The sequence below is a fragment of the Budorcas taxicolor genome, chromosome 4, assembly GCF_023091745.1.
Source record: "Budorcas taxicolor isolate Tak-1 chromosome 4, Takin1.1, whole genome shotgun sequence".
Lineage (NCBI taxonomy): Eukaryota > Metazoa > Chordata > Mammalia > Artiodactyla > Bovidae > Budorcas > Budorcas taxicolor.
In genome coordinates, this window is record NC_068913.1 from 46,301,320 (window position 1) to 46,322,362 (window position 21,043).

General features: G+C 40.8%; 1 protein-coding gene across 3 annotated transcripts in view; it reads left to right on the top strand.

Annotated features, from left to right (window-relative positions):
• ARMC10 (armadillo repeat containing 10) overlaps window positions 1–21,043 on the top strand; it is a 68,255-nt gene that overhangs the window by 7,912 nt on the left and 39,300 nt on the right. For all 3 annotated transcript variants that reach the window (XM_052638664.1, XM_052638666.1, XM_052638665.1), the window contains exon 2: window positions 20,537–20,685. In XM_052638664.1, coding sequence (XP_052494624.1) covers window positions 20,537–20,685 — 149 coding nt within the window. The remainder of the gene's footprint in view (window positions 1–20,536; window positions 20,686–21,043) is intronic.

The following is a 21,043-nucleotide window of genomic DNA, read 5'->3' on the forward strand; positions in this document are numbered from 1 at the left end:
TATTTGCCATGAAGAGATGGGATTGGATGCCATGTTCTTAGATTTTTGAAAGTTGAGTTTTAAGCCAGCCTTTTCACTCCACTCTTTCACCTTCATCTAGAGGCTCTTTAGTTCCTCTTTGCTTTCTGCCATTGGAGTGATATTGTCTGCATATCTGATGTTGTTGATATTTTTCCTGGCAATTTTGATTGCAGCTTGTGTGGTTCGTCCAGTCCAGCATTTCTCATGATGTACTCTGCATAGAAGTTAAATAAGCAGGGTGACAATATACAGCTTTGATGTACTCCTTTTCCAATTTTGAACCAGTGTGTTGTTCCATGTCTGATTTTAACTATTGCTTCTTGACCTGCATACAAGTTTCTCAGGAGGCCAGTAAGGTGGTCTGGTGTTCCCATCTCTTGAAGAATTTTCCACAATTTGTGGTGATCCACACAGTCAAAGGCTTTAGTGTAGTCAATGAAGCAGAAGTAGATGTTGGCATTCTCTTGTGTTTTTCTGTGATCCATTGGAGTTAACAGTTTGATCTCTGGTTCTTCTGCCTTTTCTAAATCCAGCTTGTACATCTGGGAGTTCTCGGTTCATGTACTGTTGAAGGATAGCTTGGAGAATTTTGAGTATTACCTTGGTAGCATGTGAAATGAGCACAGTTGTCTGGTAGTTTGAACATTCTTTGGCACTGCCCTTCTTTGGGCTTGAAATGAAAACTGACCTTTTCCAGTCCTGTGGCCACTGCTGAGTATTTTAAATTTGCTGACATATTGAGTGCAGCACTTTCACAGCATCATCTTTTAGGATTTGAAATAGCTCAGCTGGAATTCCATCACTTCCACTAGCTTTGTTCATAGTAATGCTTCCTAAGACCCACTTGACGTCACACTCCAGGATGTCTGGCTATGGGTTTGTGACCACATCACTGTGGTTATCTGGGTCATGAAGACCTTTTTTTATGCAGTTCTGTGTATTCTTGCCACTTCTTCTTAGTCTCCCCTGCTTCTGTTAGGTCCTTGTTGTTTCTGTCCTTTATTGGGTCCATCTTTGCGAGAAATGTTCCCTTGGTATCTCCAGTTTCCTTGAGGAGATCTCAAGTCTTTCTCATTCTATTGTTTTCCTCTCTTTCTTTGCATTATTCTCTTAAGAAGGCTTTTGTGTCTCTCCTTGCTCTTCTCTGGAACTCTGTATTCAGTTGGATATACCTTTTCCTTTCTCCTTTGCCTTTCTCTTGTTTTCTCAGCTATTTGTAAGGTTTTCTCAGACAACCACTTTGCCTTCTTGCATTTCCTTTTCTTGGGAATGGTTTGGTCACCACCTCCTGTACAGTGTTACTAACCTCTGTCCATAGTTCTTCAGGCACTCTGTCTACCAGATCTAATCCCTTGCATCTGTTCATCACCTCCACTGTATAATCATGAGGAATATGATATAGGTCATACTTGAATGGTCTAATGGTTTTCCCTATTTTCTTCAATTTAAGCTTGAATTTTACAATAACAAGCTGATATCTGAGCTTCTCCATATTCGGCTGCAAAGGATATAATCAGTCTGATTTCAGTGTTGACCATCTGGTCATGTGCACGTGTAGAGTCATCTCTTGTGTTGTTGGAAGAGGGTGTTTGCTATGACCAGTGTGTTCTCTTGGCAAAGCTCTGTTAGCCTTTGCCCTGCTTCATTTTGTTCTCCCAAGGTCAAACTTGCCTGTTACTCCAGGTATCTTTTGACTTCCTACTTTTGCATTCCAATCCCCTATGATGAAAGGACATCTTTTTTTGGTGTTAGTTCTAGAAAGTCTTGTGGGTCTTCATAGAACCTTTTGACATCAACTTCTTCAGCATTAGGGATTGGGGCATAGACTTGGGTACTGTGCTGTTGAATGGTTTGCCTTCAAAACAAACAGGGATCATTCTGTCTTTTTTGAGATTGCACCCAAGTACTGCATTTTGAACTCTTTTGTTGACTATGAGGGCTACTCCATTTCTTCTCAGGGATTCTTGCCCACAGTAGTAGATATAATGGTCATCTGAATTAAATTTGCCCATCCCTGTGCATTTTAGTTCATTGATTCCTAACATGATGTTTACTTTTGCCACCTTCTGCTTGGCAACATCCAATTTACCTTGATTTATAGACCTAACATTCCAGGTTCCTATGCAATACTGTTCTTTATAACTCAGACTTTACTTTCACCACCAGACACTTCCACAACTGAGCATTGTTTCTGCTTTGGCCCAGCCTCTTCGTTCTTTCTGGAGCTATTTCTGCTTTCTTTCCCAGTAGCATATTGGACACCTACAGATGTGGGGGGCTGTATCTTTTTGACTTTTCATACTGTTCATGGGATTCTTGAGGCAAGAATACTGAAGTGGTTTGCCATTCCCTTCTCCAGTGGACCACATTTTGTGAGAACTCTCCACTATAACCCGTCTGTCTTGGGGTGGCCCTGCATGGCATGGCTCATAGCTTCATTGAGTTACACAAGCCTGTGATCAATGTAATCATTTTGGTTAGCTTTCTGTGATTGTGGTTTTCATTCTGAAAACTGTGTTCGATTATAGTTCTTGCTTCTGCTGTTTGCCCTCTGGTGGCTAAGGATAAGAGGCTTGTGTAAGCTTCCTGAGGGAGGGACCAGCCGTGGGGAGAACTGGCTCTTGCTCTCCTGGGTAGGCCCATGCTGACTAAATCTTTATTTCAATTTTCTGCTGATGGATATGGCTGTGCTTCCTCCGAGTTAGTTGTTTGTCCTGAGGCAACCCAGTTCTGGAGTCTACAGTCTCTACAGTAGGGCTAACTAGCAACCTTCCAAAAGGACTTATGCCAACACACACCTCCCTGGACTGCTGCTGCCAGTGACCCTATCCCTGAGGGAGGCTACTTCCAACCGAGGCCACTTCTGAGCCACGCCTCTGCAGGAGACCCTCAAACACTCACAGGGAGGTCTGACACAGTCTCTTGTGAGGTCACTGCTTCTTTCTGGCATGCACAAGATTTTGTTTGTGCCCTCCAAGAGTCTCTCTTTCCCCCAGTCCTGTGGAAGTTCTATAATCAAATCCTGCTATCCTTCAAAGTCAGTTTCCCTGGGGGTTCCCTTTGCTGGATCCCAGTTAGCATCCCTGATGTGAGACCTAGGACTTTTGCAGCAGTGCGAGAACTTCTTTGTTATTATTCTCCATTTTGGGAGTCGCCTACCTGCAGGTATGGGATTTGATTTTGACGTGATTACATCCCTCCAACCAGCTCATTGCAGCTTCACCTTTGTCCTTGGACACAGGATATCTTTTTTTTTTTTTTTTTGGTGAGTTCCAATATCCTGTCAGGGGTTGTTCAACAGCTAGTTGCTCTTTTGGTGTTCTCATAGGAGAAGATGGGCACATGTCCTTTTACTCTGCCATCTTTTATCTGGTGATAATGACCATATCATTGTGGTCATAAAAAACATTCTTAGTACTGTTTCAGTCTTCTTAAATTTATTAAGACTTGTTTTGTAGCCTAACATGTAAACTGTCCTGGAGAATGTTCCACATGTAATTGAGAAGAGTTTGTATTCTGCTGTTTTTGAGTGGAATGTTCTGTAAATATTAAGTTCATTTGGTATAATGTGTCCAGTGTTTCCTCACTGATTTTCTGTCTTGATGACCTATCCATTGACGAAAGTAGGGTTTTGATTCCGCTACTGCTACTGTATTGCCACCTATTTCTCACTTCAGGTTTGTTCATTTATGTGCTCCTATGTTAGGTGTATAAACATTTACATATGTTATATGCTCTCGTTGGTTCAAATCCTTTATCATTATATGATGACCTTCTTTATGTCTTATTACAGTATTTGTCTTAAAATCTGTTTTGTCTGATAAGTATGTCTGCCCCTGCTATTTTATTATTTCTATTTGCCTGGAATATCTTTTTTCATACCTTTACTTCAGTCTTGTGTTTGAATCTTTAAAACTGCAGTGAATCTCTTGTATACAACATATAGTTTCTGTAATATTGTGATTTATGATAAGAAATGTGTATTTGCTCTTTGGGCTTCCCAGGTGGCTCTGTGGTAAAGAATCTGCCTGCCAAGCAGAAGATGCAGGTTCAACCTCTTGATCAGTAAGATTTCCTGGAGAAGGAAGTGGCAGCCCACTCCAGTATTCTTGCCTGGGAAATCCCATGGAGAGAGCTGGTGGACTACAGTCCATGGGATTGCAAAGGAGTCAGACACAACTTAGCAACTAAACGACAACAACAAATATTTGGTCTTATATCTGTCTCTGGCACAGAGTTCCTAATAAAACCCTTGGAATTTCCTAAGTGATGTGAGTGGAAAAGGTGATTTTTTAATGTTGGTGGGTTGACTTTTGGAAAGCACTGAAGGTTGGGGACTGATTGCTAGTGGAGCCAACTTTGTGATTAGAAGGATGGAACATTCAGTCTCACTTTCCCCTGACCTCTGGACTGGTGAGAGGGGCTGGAGGTTGAATCTGTCACCAGTATCCAACGATTTAATCAATTGTGCTAATGTAAAGAAGTTTCTAAAAAACCCAAAAGAAGGTAATTCCTTTGTTCCTTTCTTCTTCTATTGTTATTTTCCTTTCAGTTCAGTTTAGTTCAGTCACTCAACGTGTCCGACTCTGCGACCCCATGAATCGCAGCACGCCAGGCCTCCCTGTCCATCACCAACTCCCGGAGTTCACCCAGACTCATGTGCATCGAGTCAGTGATGCCATCCAGCCGTCTCATCCTCTGTCGTCCCCTTCTCCTCCTGCCCCCAATCCTTCCCAGCATCAGAGTCTTTTCCAATGAGTCAACTCTTTGCATGAGGTGGCCAAAGTACTGGAGTTTCAGCCTCAGCATCAGTCTTTCCAATGAACACCCAGGACTGGTCTCCTTTAGAACGAACTAATTGGATGTCCTTGCAGTCCAAGGGACTCTCAAGAGTCTTCTCCAACACCACAGTTCAAAAGCATCAATTCTTCGGTGCTCAGCTTTCTTCACAGTCCAATTCTCACATCCATACATGACCACTGGAAAAACCATAGCTTTGACTAGACAGACCTTAGTCAGCAAAGTAATGTCTCTGCTCTTCAATGTGCTATCTAGGTTGGTCATAACTTTTCTTCCAAGGAGTAAGTGTCTTTTAATTTCATGGCTGCAGTCACCATCTGCAGTGATTTTGGAGCCCCAAAACTAAAGTCTGACACTGTTTCCACTGTTTCCCCATCTATTTCCCATGAAGTGATGGGACCAGATGCTCTGATCTTCATTTTCTGAATGTTGAGCTTTAAGCCAACTTTTTCACTCTCCTCTTTCACTTTCATCAAGAGGCTTTTCAGTTCCTTTTCACTTTCTGCCATAAGGGTGGTGTCATCTGCATACCTGAGGTGATTGATATTTCTCCCGGCAATCTTGATTCCAGCTTGTGCTTCTTCCAGCCCAGCGATTCTCATGATGTACTCTGCATATAAGTTAAATAAGTAGGATGACAATATATAGCCTTGATGTACTCCTTTCCTGATTTGGAACCAGTCTGTTGTTCCATGTCCAGTTCTAACTGTTGCTTCCTGACCTGCATACAGGTTTCTCAAGAGGCAGGTCAGGTGGTCTGGTATTCCCATCTCTTTCAGAATTTTCCACAGTTTATTGTGATTCACACAGTCAAAGGCTTTGGCATAGTCAATAAAGCAGACATAGATGTTTTTCTGGAACTCTCTTGCTTTTTTCCATGATCCAGCAGATGTTGGCAATTTGATCTCTGGTTCCTGTACCTTTTCTAAATCCACCTTGAACATCTGGAAGTTCGTGGTTCACATATTGCTGAAGCCTGGCTTGGAGAATTTTGAGCATTACTTTACTAGCATGTGAGATGAGTGCAATTGTGTGGTAGTTTGAGCATTCTTTGGCATTGCCTTTCTTTGGGATTGGAATGAAAACTGACCTTTTCCAGTCCTGTGGTCACTGCTGAGTATTTTAAATTTGCTGGCATATTGAGTGCAGCACTTCCACAGCATCATCTTTCAGGATTTGAAATAGCTCAGTTGGAATTCCATCACCTCCACTAACTTTGTTCGTAGTGATGGTTTCTAAGGCCCACTTGACTTCACATTCCAGGATGTCTGGCTCTAGATGAGTGATCACACGATCGTGATTATCTGGGTCGTGAAGATCTTTTTTGTACAGTTCTTGTGTGTATTCTTGCCACCTCTTCTTAATATCTTCTGCTTCTGTTAGGTCCATACCATTTCTGTCCTTTATTGAGCCCATCTTTGCATGAATTGTTCCCTGGGTATCTCTGATTTTCTTGAAGAGATCTCTAGTCTTTCCCATTCTGTTGTTTTCCTCTATTTCTTTGCATTGATTGCTGAGGAAGGCTTTCTTATCTCTCCTTGCTGTTTTTTGGAACTCTGCCTTCAAATGGGAATCTCTTTCCTTTTCTCCTTTGCTTTTTGCTTCTCTTCTTTTCTCAGCTATTTGTGAGGCCTCCTCTGGCAGCCAGTTCCCTTTATGGTCTGATAGTTCCCTGCAGTGGTTATGGGGCTTCCCTGATAACTCAGTCGGTAAAGAATCTGTCACGTGAGTGTATGCGCCTCGGTTCCTTGTCTCCTCACAACAAAGATTTGGAGCGACGGACATCAAAGCCCTCGGCGCGTTGCAGCTCTCGGGTCTTGGACAAACCGTGTTATAGCTCTTAGGCAAATGAGTGTTACAGCTCTGTTTCATTTAGAAGATAGCATTAGAATCCATCCTCGAAGCGTGAGGGCATGCCAACCCAAAGACTCAAAGTAAAGAGAGTGGAGGAGCGCGCGGAGGGGAGAGAGAGAGAGAGAAAGAGCGCACGCACGCGGGAGAGAGAAAGAGGGAGAAAGCGCTTTGGCTCCTCCTTTTATATGTTTTTTCCTCCACCTGGGCCGGCCCTGTGCAAATTGGGCTTAGCCAGGAGCGCTGTTTGTTCTACCTGAAGTCTTCACTCTGGTCTTCGGACCTTCCTTGTCTTTTAGCCACCACCATTTTGGACTCCTTTTCCCTATTCTACCTACCTAACAAATCCACCTGCAATGCAGGAAACCCCGATTTGATTCCTGGGTCAGGAAGATCCGCTGGAGAAGGGAAAAGCTACCCACTCCAGTATTCTTGGGCTTCCCTTGTGACTCAGCTGGTAAAGAATCCATCTGCAGTGCCGGAAACCTGGATTCAGTTTCTGGGTTGGGAAGATCCCCTGGAGAAGGGAAAGGCTCCTACTTCAGTATTCTGGCCTGGAGATTTCCATGGACTGTATAGTCCATGAGGTTGCAAAGAGTCAAGCACGACTGAGCGCCTTTCCCGTGTAGTGGTTATAACAGTCTATTTTAAGTTGATAACAACTGTCAGTTTGAAGGTATGCCTTCTAAAGCTCTGCATTGTTACTCTCCCCACCTGCAACACACACGCTTTTGTGTTTTTGATGCCACAGTTTGCATCTTTTTATTTTGTGTATCCCTTAACAAAGGCTTCCCTGGTGGCTCAGAAGGTAAAGAATTTGCCTGCAATACAAAGACCTTGGTTTGAAATTCCTGGGTTGGGAAGATCCCCTGGAGAAGGGAATGGCTGTCCACTCTAGTCTTCTTGCCTGGAGAATCCCGTGGACAGAAGAGCCTGGCAGGCTGCCCCAAAGAGTTGGACAGCACTTGGTGACTAAGCACACACGAAAGGCCAGTGTGGTGGTGCTGAATTCCTTCAGGTTTTGCTTGTCTGGAAAACCGTTTATCTCTTCTTCATTTATGAAGGGCAGCTTTACTGGATACAGTATTCTTAGTTGACAGTTCTTTAAGCATTTTGAATAGGTGATGCTCCTCCCTTCTGGCCTGCAAGGTTTCTGCTGGAAAGTCTGCTGATATTCTAATGGGGGTTTTCCTTGGATGTAACAAGTTGTTTTTCTCTTACTGCTTTTAAAATTCTCCCCTCGTCTCTTAATTTTTGTGTTTTAATTATAATGTGTCTTGTGGTTCTCTCGTGTTCCTCCTGTTTGTAACTCTCTGCTTTATGGATCTGGTTTTCCTTCCTCGGGTTAGGGAAGTTTTTATCCATTATGTCTTCAAATAAATATTCTGCCTCTTTCTCCCCTTTGGGATCCCTGTAAGGTAAATGTTGATCCACTTGATGTTATCTTCACTTTTTCTTTTTTCTTTTTTCATTTTTCTGTTCAGATTGCATGAGTTTCACTGCATTTAGAGTTCCAGGATCCTTTTTTCACTTCATCTAGTGTGCTGTTGAACCCCTCTAGCTTCTTTTTCAGTTTATTTATTGTATTCTTCTATAGCTCTATGGCTTCTTTAAAACTTTATTTTAAATTGGAGGATAATTGTTTTTCAGTGTTGTGTTGGTTTCTGCCATACAACATTGTGAATCAGCCATAAGTAAACTCTTACTTTTATTTAGTCTTTTTTCATATTTCCTTTCCCTCTGTTGAAGTCCTTGTTGTGTTCATTCATTCTCCCAAGTTTGGTATGCATCTTCATGATCATTACTTTGAACTCTCTATCAGGTAAATTACTTATCTGCATTTTGTTAAGATTTTTTTCTGATGTTTTAGTTTCTTCTTTCCTTTGGAACATATTCCTCTGTTTCTTCATTTGGCTTGATTCTCTGTAGGTTACTATGTATTAGATTGAAACAACCACCTTTCCCATTTTGAAGGTCTTGTGTAGGAGATGAACCTTATTGTTCAACCTTGCCCCAGCTCTTAGCTGTTTCTCAAAACTTGTGATTGTCCAAACAGCCTGTTTTATTTTTATTAGCTCCTAGTATCTGATGTGCCAAGAGCTGTCAGTGTCCCAAGAGGAGATTCTCAGTAAACCCCTAAGTGAAGATTGGTTGGAAGCCAGACCCTAAGGTAGCAACTTTTAAAGTATGCAAATATCCTTCTTTGGGGGAAAGTCTGGGGGATGGGTGTTTCTGTCTGTACCTTCTTTACTAAGCTGTGGAATGGCAGCCAGCTAAGTACCGTTTTCTTGTTTGCTACTGTCTTATTGAATCTGTGAACATGAGCCCCACTGACCACCAGAGCCAGGTGATCAAGGGGTGTCCCTTGGGTGGCAGCCCCAAACCACAGGCATACACAAACTCCTTTCTGGGAAATACCAGTGACCTACAGCAAGGCAGGGAGAGAATGCAAAGATGGCACCTGTCTGTTCCCCCATCTCTAAAGAGCCTTGCTCTTGGTTTCTTTCATTGAAAATGTTGGTTTCAGTCTTTTGCCTCTGCTGTGTCTTTGGGGGTTAGCCATGATGATTCTGTAGAAACCCTTTAGGTTGCTCTCTCTGAATTCACTATAGCCTTGTGAGTGTTGTGAATGCAAGCCCTGTTAACTTTCAAAGCTAGATGTTTTGGGGGACCCATCTCTCAGGCGGAATCTTAAAAGTTGGGACACAAGGTGGGGACCCTAAACCCCTTGCTGCTCAGGGAGAAGCTGGGAGTTGTTAGTTCCTTCCCAGCTGTGTGTCCCTGAACCAGGGGTGGGGTTGATGGTGGCAGTATCTCAGCCTTTCCTACCCACTTCCCAGTGAGTTGTTTTCTCATTTGCCCAGTGTATGGGAATCACTCAGGTATAAGATTTTGTTCACAGGAAATTGTTTCATATGTAGCTATAGATTTGATATGTCCCCATAGGAGGTGAGTTCAAGATCTTCCTGTGTGACTATCTTGAACAAGAACCAAGTGGTCTTTTGTTTGTCTTAAACTTTAAGAAAAATTTAATTCCTGTTCTGTTAACACTGTTTGAGAGCTTGAAAGAGATGGAAATAGTCCCAGTTCATTCAACAACCTGATCTCCAACCTGACAAGAATAGCATGAAAAGACTGTAAATCTGTCTCAGTTGTGAATAAAGATATACAAATACTAAATAAAATACTAACGTATTAAACCCATTACACGATTAAGGTAGTAATATTCCAGGACCAAACTGACATAAAGGGAGGATCCAAGTTGGGAAATAGATTGGTGTAATTTTTTGCATAAATAGATTAAAAGCAAAAGCACATGATGACCTCACAATTAGAAAGCCATTTGATTCAACCTTGTAAATCAGCTATACTTCAATTTTTTTTTTAAGTTGCGTTAGAAAGATATTTGAAGGGTAATTCCCGGGTGGTCCAGTGGTTAGAGCTCTGTACTCTCACTGTCTAGGACCTGGATTCGATCCCCGGTCAGGGAACTAAGATCCCACAAAGTGTGTGGCATAGCCCAGAAGAAATAAAAAGAGAGACATTTGAATATCATTATTTCTAATAAAAAGAGCAAGTTAGGAATAAATAGAAGGAAATATTCTTAAGTTGTTGGGGAACATCGATCAAAAACTAAAAACAAATATTCTATTTCATGGTGAAACACTGCTAGCATCCTTATTAAATTCAAGAACAAGAGAAGTATAGGACTTTACTGGTGGTCCAGTGGTTAAGGCACCACACTTCCACTGCAGAGGGTACAGGTTTGATCCCTGGTCAGGGAGCTTTGAGATCCCACATGCTACATGGCATGGCCAAAAATAAACAAACAAAAAGAACAGAAGGGCACCTGATACCACAGCTGTTACTCAGCATTGTCCTGGAGTCTTTGGCAGCTTGATAAGAAAGGAAAAACTGGATGAATATTGGAAAGGAGGCAGAAGTATAATTACATAATGATTTACTTGGAAAAGCCTAAGAGAATAAACTGAAGAACTTTAGAAACAAGAAGAGTTGAATAAAGTAATTTGAGTGCAAAATAAATATACCCTATAGCTTTTTGTATATAAGAAGTAACTAATTCAAAATATAATTGAAAAGATTTTATGATAGCTATAAAATCTTTAAAAACTAGGAACACATCTAGCAAGAAGCCTATACGAAGATAATTTTTATGAAGGACATAGACTCCATAAAGAGACAAAAGATATTATGTTCCTGATTGGAATGATTCTATATGGTGACAATTATCTTGAAATTTATTTTGCTATAATGTTATTATTTGGTAGTCACTTTTCTTTGAGAATTGTAATGTCTCCTCAGTTTACTTGAAGAGATGGTGAACTACTGAACCTAAAATTCTTTCACTGTCTTATTAGCATAAAGCTAAGTGGAGAACTGGGACATAACATACCTGACTGCCTCACCGATATAATAGCAATTCAAAAACTAATCAGTTGAAATGGTGGACATTTGATCATCACCGTCCTTTAAACTTTTTAGACTTTCAAGGCTTATATTTCTTTACTGAAAAAGTAAAATGTGATTTTTATTATAAATTCAAGCAGACACCCACCAGTGGGCTGACACCAACTTTGGGAACCCCAAGACCCTGCATCCACTCATAAGTGAGCGAGTGGTAGCTTTGGGCCTGAACTCTACCCACCAGCTGCCAGATACTTTGGACTTCTTAGCCAGCCACCCCAGAAATCAACTCCACCCACCAAAAGACCAACGTTCGATCTGGGAACCCCAGCCCTGTGGTCACTCATCCCAGAACCAAGCCCTTCCCACCAGTGAGCCAGCGCTAGGCCTGGGACTCCCAGAGTTTTGCAGCCAGCTCTCTTATGGCCCTGGCAACCAACTGGACAAAGGGCCTGCCACACCTGCCAGACCACCACAGTAGTCAGCCCTCCACAGCGGAAGAACCCATGCCCCCCATGGAGGGAGCACCCCTGGGGATTATAACTCTGTGACCAGAAGGAGTACGCTGTTGGACCCCATAGGGTGTCTCCTACAAAAGACTGTTTCTCCAAGGTCAAAAAACGTAACCAGCATACCAGATAAATAGAAATAAAGACAGTAAATCAGGCAAAAATGTGACAAAGGAACATATTCCAAAGAAGAAACAAGATAAAACCCCAGAAGGACTAAATGAAGTGGAGATAGTCAGTCTGCCCATAAAGTGTCTGAAATAATGATAAAGATGATTAAAGAACTCGGGAGAAGAATGGATGAGTACAGTGAAAAGTTTAGCAAATTAGAAGATGTAAAGAAGACCCAAACAGAGCTGAAAAAGACAATAACTGATTTTAAAAACATACTACAAAAAAAATCAACAGTAGAAGAAGAATAGTGAGCTGGAAGACAATATAGTGGCAATTATTGAAGCTGAACAGGGGAGAAAAAAGTAGTTTGAGAGACCTCTGGGACAACATTAAGCACACTAATATTCACATTGTGGCAGCAGTCACCAAACTTTTTGGCACCAGGGACCAGATTCATAGAAGACAATTTTTCCATGAATAGTGGGCAGTTGGTGGTTTTGGGATAATTCAGGCACATTGCATTTATTGTGCACTTTATTTCTGTTATTACATCAGCTTCACCTAGATCATCAGGCATTAGATCCCGAAGGTTGGGCACCCCTCAATCATGGTGTCCTGGAAGGAGAAAAAGAGAAAGGGACAAAGAACATATTTGAAGACATAATAGTTGAAATCCCTTCCAACCTGGGAAAGGAAACAGATGTCCAAGTCCAGGAAGCAGAGATCCTGACTTCTTGACAGGATCACCCAAAGGAGATCAGTCCTGGGTGTTCATTGGAAGGACTGATGTTGAAGCTGAAACTCCAGTACTTTAGCCACCTGATGCGAACCTAATTTGACTGACTCATTTGAAAAGACCCTGATGCTGAGAAAGATTGGGGGTAGAAGGAGAAGGGGAGATGATGAGATGCTTGGATGGCATCACCGACTCAATGGACATGAGTTTGGGTAAACTCCGGGAGTTGGTGGTGGACAGGGAGGCCTGGTGTGCTGCGGTTCATGGGGTCGCAAAGAGTTGGACACAACTGAGGAACTGAACTGAACTGAAAGAGGATCACACCAAGACACTGTAATTAAAATAGCAAAAAGTAAGATAGAGAATATTAAAAGCTCCAAGGGAAAAGCAACAAGTTCCATGCAAGCGAATTCGAGTATGTCTATCAGCTAACTTTTCAGCACAAACTGCAGACCAGAGGGAACTGGGACAATATATTTAAAGTTGTAAAAAGGAAAAACCTACTTGGCAAGGCTGTTGCTCAGATTTGATGGAAAGAATGAGAATTTTAGAAACAAGCAAAAGCTGAGTTCAGCACCACCAGATCAGCTTAATAAGATGTTTTTTAATTTATTTTTTTTTTATTTTGGAGTATAGTTGATTTACAGTGTGTGTTAGTTTCAGGTGTACAGCAAAGTGATTCAGTTATACACATATCCCTTCTCTTTCAGATTCTCTTCCTATCTAGGTTATTACAAAATATTGAGTTCCCTGTGCTTACAGAGTAGATCGTTGTTGAGCATCTATTTTATATATAGTAGTGTGTATATGTTAATCCCAGTCTCCTAATTTATCCCTCCTCCCTGCCTTTCCCCTTTGGTAACCATAAGTTTGATTTTTTTTTTTTTTTTAATTTTCTTGGCTCTGCCAAGAGCACAGTCTATGGTGTGTGTTCTTGTGGTCAGCAGTTTTCATCTGCTTTCTGTAAAAACAAAGGGAATGTGTGCCAGGCCTTTATCTGTATCTTTCAAGGAATTGGGAGTTTGGTGATCCTGCTGTGTGGCAGGATTATAGTCTAAATTGTTCCCAGTTCCTTAGCCCAACAGCTGTTCCTTGTTGCTTCTTCTTCCCATTAACCAATCATTAACTGTTGAGTAAGCATTTTACTTCAAAAGACAAGGACAGGGGCTTGTACACGTTTCAGAATGATCATCTCTGGGTCCATCCAAAGAAATGTTAGTGCAAATGGCATCATTTCATTCTCTTTCATAGCTAAGTAATATTCCATTGTATATATATGTACCACATCTTTTTCTGTTCCTTTGTGGATGGGCATTTTGGTTACTTCCACATCTTGGCTATTATAAATGGAGCTGCAGTGAACAGTGGGGTACACATACCTTTTTTGAATTACTTTCTCCAGATATATACCCAGGAGTGGGCTTGCTAGATCATATGGTAGCAGTATTTTTTATTTTTTAAGGAACTTCCATTCTGTTCTCCACAGTGGTTGTACTGATTGACATCCCCACCAACAGTGTATAGGACGAGGCCCTTTTCTCCAAACCCTCTGCAGCAATTTTGTTTGTAGATTTTTTGATGATGGCCATTCTGACAAGTGTGAGGTGATACTTCCACGTAGTTTTGATTTGTATTTCTCTAATAATTAGTGATGTTGAGTATCTTTTCATGTGCTTTTCGGCCGTCTCTGTCTTTGGAGAAATGTCTATTTAGATCCTCCACCCATTTTTCTGGTTAGGTTTTTCTTTTTTTAAATAATGAGCTGCATGAGCTGTTTGTATATTTTGGAGACTAACCCCTTGTCAGTTGCTTTGTTTTCAAGTATTTTCTCCTGTGGGTTGTCTTGTTTTCTTGATGGTTTTATTTTTGTTTTTACTTTCATCGCTCTAGGAGGTGATTCAAAAGCAATATTGCTGTGATAGGTATCAGGAGAGAATTCTACCTAGATTTTCCTGTTAGGGGTTTTATAGTATCTGGACTTATATTTAGATTTTGAGTTTATTTTTGTGCATGGTATTAGGGAGTGTTCAAATTTCATCCTTTAACGTGTTGCTGTCCAGTTTGCCCAGCACCCCATGTTAAAGAGACTGTGTTTTCTCTATTGTCCATTGTTGCCCCTTTTTTGTAGCTGACCATTGGTGCGTGGGGCTTCCCTGGTGGCTCAGATGGTAAAGAATCTGCGTGCAATGTGGGAGACCTGGATTCGATCCCTGGGTCGGAAAGATCCCCAAAGGAGGGCATGGCATCCCACTCCAGTATTCTTGCCTGGTGAATCCCCATCGACTGAGGAGTCTGCTGGGCTACAGTCCATGGAGTTGCAAAGAGTCAGACATGACTGAGCAACTAAGCAAAGCACAGCACATCGGTGCGTGGGTTTACCTCTGGAGTTTTATCCTGTTCCATTGATCTATATTTCTGCTTTTGTGCCAGTAACATTGTTTTGTTGACTCTAACATTGTAGTATAGTCTGAAGTCCAGAAACTTGATGCCTCCAGCTCCATTTTTCTTTCTCAAGATTGGTTTGACTATTTGCAGTCTTTTCTGTTTCCATACAAATTATAAAAAAAAATTTGTTCTAATTCTGTGAAAAATGCCATTGGTAGTTTGATAGGTATTGAATTTAATTGGTAGATTGCTTGGCTTAGTATAGTCATTTCAATGATACTGATTCGTCCAACCCAAGAACATGGTTTATCTTTCCATCTGTTTATGTCATCTTCAGTATCTTTCATCAGTCTTATACTTTTCAAAGTACAGGTCTTTTATCTCCTTAGGTAAGTTTGTTTCTTGGTATTTTATTCTTTGTGATGTGAAGGCAAATGGGATTTTTTTCCTTAATTTGTTGTTCTGATCTTTCTTTGCTAGTGTATAGAAATGTGACAGATTTCTGTTTTTCAATTTTGTATCCTACAACTTAACCAAATTCATTGATGAGCTTTAGTAGTTTTCTGGTAACGTCTTTAGGAATTTCAAAGTATAGTATCATGTCATCGGCAAACAGTGAATTTTACTTCTTTTCCTCTTTGGATTCCTTTTATTTCTTTTTCTTTTCTGATTGCCCATGGATATGCCTTTAAAAATTATGTTAAGTAATAGTGGTGAGAGTGGATATCTTTGTCTGGTTCCTGGCCTTAAAGGAAATGCTTTTGGTTTTCACCATTGAGAATGATGTTTACTGTGAATTTGTCATATATGGCCTTTATTATGTTGGGCTTCCCAGGTGGTGCAGTGGTGAAGAATCCACCTGCCAATTCAGGAGACAGAAGAGGCGCAGGTTCAATCGCTAGGTCGGGAAAATCCCCTGGAGTAGGAAATGGCAACCTACTCCAGTATTCTCGCCTGGAAAATTCCATGGACAGAGGAGCTGGGGTGGGCTGTAGTCCCATGGGGTTGCAAAGAGTCAGACATAAGTTAGCCCATCCTAAATATATATGGTTGGGGGAGTTTTCCTCTCTGCCCCCTTTCTAGAGAGTTTTTTTTTTTTTTAATCACAAACAGGTATTGAATTTTGTCAAAAGCTTTTTCTGCATCTATTGAGATAGTCAGTTTGTTGAAGTGGTGTATCACATTGATTGATTTGTGTATGTTGAGGAATCCTTGCATCCCTGGGATAAATCCCACGTGGTAGAATTTGCTTATGAAGCCATCTGGTCCTGGACTTTTGTTTCTTGGGAGCTTTTTAATCACAGTTGCAATTTCAGTACTTGTGATTGGTCTATTCATATTTTCTGTTTCTTCCTGGTTCAGTCTCAGGACATGGTACCTTTCCAAGAGGTTGTCCATTTTATTGGCATATAGTTACTTGTAGTAGTCTCTTATGATCCTTTGTATTTCTGTGATGTCAGTTGTAACTTCTTTTTCATTTATAATTTTATTGATTTGAGCCCATCTCCTACTTAATTGGGCACTCAACATTGCTAATTATTAGAGAGATGCCAATTAAAACCGCAATGATACATCATCTCACACCTGTCAGAATGGCTGTCATCAAAAAGGCCACAAATAACAGATGCTGGTGAGGATGTGAGAAAAGGGAATCATTATACACCGTTAGTGAGAGTGTAAATTGGTACAGCCACTGTCAAAGACAGTATGGAACTTCCTCATAAAACTAAAAATGAGACTACCGTATGATCCAGCAGTTCCACTCTTGGATTTGTATCAAGAGACATAAAAATGCTTTAAGGTTGGCACTGTTGTTATTCAGTCACTAAGTCACGTCTGACTCTTTGCAACCGTGTGGCCTGCAGCACTCTATGCTTCCCTGTTCACCCTCTCACAGAGTTTGCTCAGATTAATGTCCATTGAGTCGGTGTTGCTGTTTAACCATCTCATCCTCTGCCACCCTCTTCTTTTGCTTTCAGTCTTTCCCAGCATCAGGGTCTTTTCTAATGAGTCGACTTTTTGCATCAGATGGCCAAAGTATTGGAGCTTCAGCATCAATCCTTCCAATGAATATTCAGGGTTGATTTCCTTTAGGATTAACTGGTTTGCTCTTCTTGCAGTCCAAGAGACTCTCAAGAGTCTTCTGCAGCACCACAATTTAAAAGCATTATTTCTTTGGCACTCAGCCTTCTTTATGGTCCAGCACTCATATCTGTACATGACTACTGGAAAAACCATAGCTTTGACTAGACAGACCTTTGTAGGCAAAGTGATTTTTTTGTTTTTTAATATGCTATCTAAGTTTATTATAGCTTTCCTGCCAAGAAGCAAGTGTCTTTTAATTCCATGGCTGCAGTCACCATCTGCAGTGATTTTGGAGCCCAGGAAAATAAAATCCGTCACTGCTTCTACTTTTTCCTTTTCTACTTGCCATGAAGTGATGGGACTGGATGCCATGATCTTAGTTTTTTGAATGTTGAGTTTTAAGCCAGGTTTTTCACTCTCCTCTTTCACCCTCATCAAGAGACTCTTCAGTTCCTCGTTGCTTTCTGCCCTAAGGGTGGTGTCATCTGTGTATCTGAGGTTGTTGATATTTCTCCAGACAATCTTAATTCCAGTTTGTGATTCATCCAGCCTGGCATTTCACATGATGTACTCTGCACAGAAGTTAAATAAACAGGGTGACAGTATACAGCCTTTTTGTACTCCTTTCTCAATTTGGAACCAGCCCATTGTTCCATATAAGGTTCTAACTGTTGCTTCTCGACCTGAATACAGGTTTCTCAGGAGACAGTTAGGTGGTCTGGTATTCCCATCTCTTTAAGAATTTTTCACAGTTGTGATCCTGCACAGCCAAAGGTTTTATCGTAGTCAATGAAGCAAAAGTTCAGTGTTTTTCTTTGGAATTCTCATGTTTTCTCTATGATCCAGTGAATGTTTGCAATTTGATCTCTCGTTCTTCTGCTTTTCCAGCTTTAGAAATGGGTACATCTGGAAGTTCTCAGTTCATGTACTGCTGAAACCTGGCTTGAAGGATTTTGAGTATAAGCTTGCTAGCATGCAAAATAAGCGTAGTTGTCGGGTAGTTTGAACATTCTTTGATACTGCCCTTCTTTGGAATTGGAATGAAAACTAACCTTTTCCAGTCCTGTGGCCACTGCTGAGTTTTCCAAATTTGCTGGCGTATGGAGTGCAGCATTTTAACAGCAGCATCTTTTAGGATTTGAAATAGCTCCACTGGAATTTCATCACCTCCACTAGCTTAATTTGTAATAATGCTTCCTAAGTTCCACTTCACTTCACACTGCAGGATGTCTGGCTCTAGGTGAGTGACCACACCATCGTGGTTATCCAGGTCATTAAGAGCTTTTTTGTACAGTTCTTCTGTGTATTCTTGCCACCTCTTCTTAATCTCTTCTGCTTCTGTTAGGTCCTTACTGTTTCTCTTCTTTATCGTGCCCATCCTTGTATGAAATGTTCCCTTGATAACTCCAATTTTTTTTTTGAAGAGATCTCTAGTCTTTCCCATTCTCTTGTCTTCCTGTTCTTTGCACTGTTAACTCCCTTGGAATAGATGAAGAAACAGGCTTGGAGAGGTTATGTCTCTCAGCTGGTAAATAGCTTAGCTGGAATTTGAACTAGAGTTAACCTTGGCTTATTTTTAACTACCACATTACACCTCCTTCTTTCAAGAGAAAATTCTATGCTTTAACCCTTTTTTCTATAAAATTTTATTTGGCTATTCATTAATAATTTATATATCTATAAAACTTTTTAATGGTTTGTGGGAAAATGTATGAGGAAGTTATAGACTTTGAAATAGTTTGGAGGTATGAATGAGTTAAATGTATCCTTTTTATGAGTTAAATGTGTCCTTTTTATGCCATGTGTATATCTATAAAATTACACAACTTCAGGGCTGCATAGGGACTTTTGGAATCATTGTAGTGTTTGACCAGCCTTATTTTACATGTGAGAAAACTAAGACCCAAAAGAGGTTAGGTGGTTGCCTGCAGCTTTGTGTCTTCGTTTCTCTGGTCTCTGCTACTAACTCCTGTGTTACGTTAGGCAAATCCTTAAATGATCCTGATCTCAGTTTTCTTGTGTGTAAAAACATTTTTGGATGAACCCCCAAAAGTCTTTCCATATGACCATCTGTGTTTTTATCATTCTTTCACTCACCTTTTCAAATACTGTTTGGGTGAGATGATTGTGTAAGGTGTGAATGAGGTGGGTAGTGGGTTCGGGAGTGAAGGCGCGGTCCAGAGACTGACTGTGAGGCCTGGGGGTGAGAGTCTGCTCCCTCTCTGGCTTTTAGACTTTCCTAATGGTTAATTTCTTATTTGGCTTCTTCAGGACGCCAGATCACCTATTGGTTCTCATAATCTAAGCTTGTCCATTTACCTCATATTCGTCTATGATTCCTCTTTAAGCAATATATTCTATTTTAATATAATAGTATGTGTTTATTGTAAAAAAAAGAAAAGAAAAAAAAAAGAAAGAACTCATGAGCATGGGGCAGAAAATAAGTCATTTGTAATCCCAGTATCCAAAGATGATAAATTTAATAATTTGAGACACATTTTATTTCTTAGGATTTGATGAATTATCGTGGGTGGTGAGAGAGAAGTATAAAGCAAAGATGCCCTTGGTGTGGGAAACCAGGTAGACAGTGGTCTCATTCAGTGAGGTAGAGATTTTGAAGCCTAGTAGATTTGTGTGGGAGGGCGATGTATTCAGGATAGAGTGCAGTTAGTTTGAGGTGTCTTTAAGGTATCTAAATTGAAGTGCCTGTTAGTAAGTTGATTTATATAATTTAGGCTCCAGAAATAGAGTTCTATCTTGGGGATTAGGATTGAGGAGTCATCAGCATATAGATGAGCACAGCTGTGGTGTCATACAGCAGCACCTATTGTAAACTGCAACCCCCCACCCAGCTCCACGGGGGCAGTGTATTGTGGATACTTGTGCTCTCTGACCTGTATTCATAGCTTAATTTGGGAAGAATCATGTTCTATGTTTATAACACAATGGCTGCATTATGCAAATGGTTTCTGTTTTCCTGTGGAGATTTCTGTAAAGAGGATTTTTTAAAAGGTCCAAGCTTTAAACTTCAAAACTTCCTGAGCAGATCCAGCATTTGACTGCTCACCCTTTCCCTTAGAATGACAGTTTCTGTCATCCCCCCCCCCCCCCCCCCCCCCCCGGTTGGACTGTTCTTCTAGCATCACAGTCGTCATCGTTGCTCATAGAAACTGAACAAAAGCACCTCACTAGCAGCATGATTGGGTCCCTCGCATAGCTTTTCCTCTGGCCTCTGATCGGAGCAGTTCTCCCAAATGCAAATTCCTTTTCTTAATGAAGCTATGCCTGTGGGAAGTGTTCCACTGGATGGGTGTACCTGATTTTTAGAAAGAAGAAACAGAAAATCCTGTTGGCACACAGTGCCTTACTAAAAGAAAAGAGAAGTACCAAGACCATCGGCTAATTTCTTAATACCTATAAGGCTCAGTATTCCATCTGTAAATTGAGAATCATAATAGTATCTTCTTCTAAGAGGTCACTTGACGATTAAATGAGTTAAGGTATATAAAGTGCTCAAAACTGTGCTTGGCATCAGAATATGATTCAGGATTTTCTCTTTAAGTCTTATATGGATTTTAAATGAACTTTAAATAACTTTATTCTTATGTAGAAGACTTAACCAGTGGATCATATGATGACACCCTGAATGCTGAACAAGTTCAGAAACTCCTTTACCTGCTTGAATCAACTGAGGATCCTATCATTATGGAACGAGCTTTGGTCACCCTGGGTAACAATGCAGCCTTTTCAGCCAACCAAGTGAGTACCCTAGTCTCTGTAAACATGCTCCTCCCATTCTCACACACCAGCAGTAATTGTGACTCTGATAAGTTACTTAACCTCCCAGAGCCTCAATTTTTTCATCTATATATAGTGTGGTTATGGATATCTACAATATAATGTTTGTTTACTTCTAAAAAGCATAGCCTAATATATCTATGAAGTTGGTCACCAGCCTCATGTTTGTAATAAGCATATCTAATCAACACAGTATAATTGCATGGCCTTTTTAATTATTCACGACTCAGCAGTGCTGCAGTAGAGCAACAGAAGCATCTGACATTTAAGTACGTGCTTTAAGGGCTGACAAGGATGGTTCTGAAGCAGGTGCTCCCTG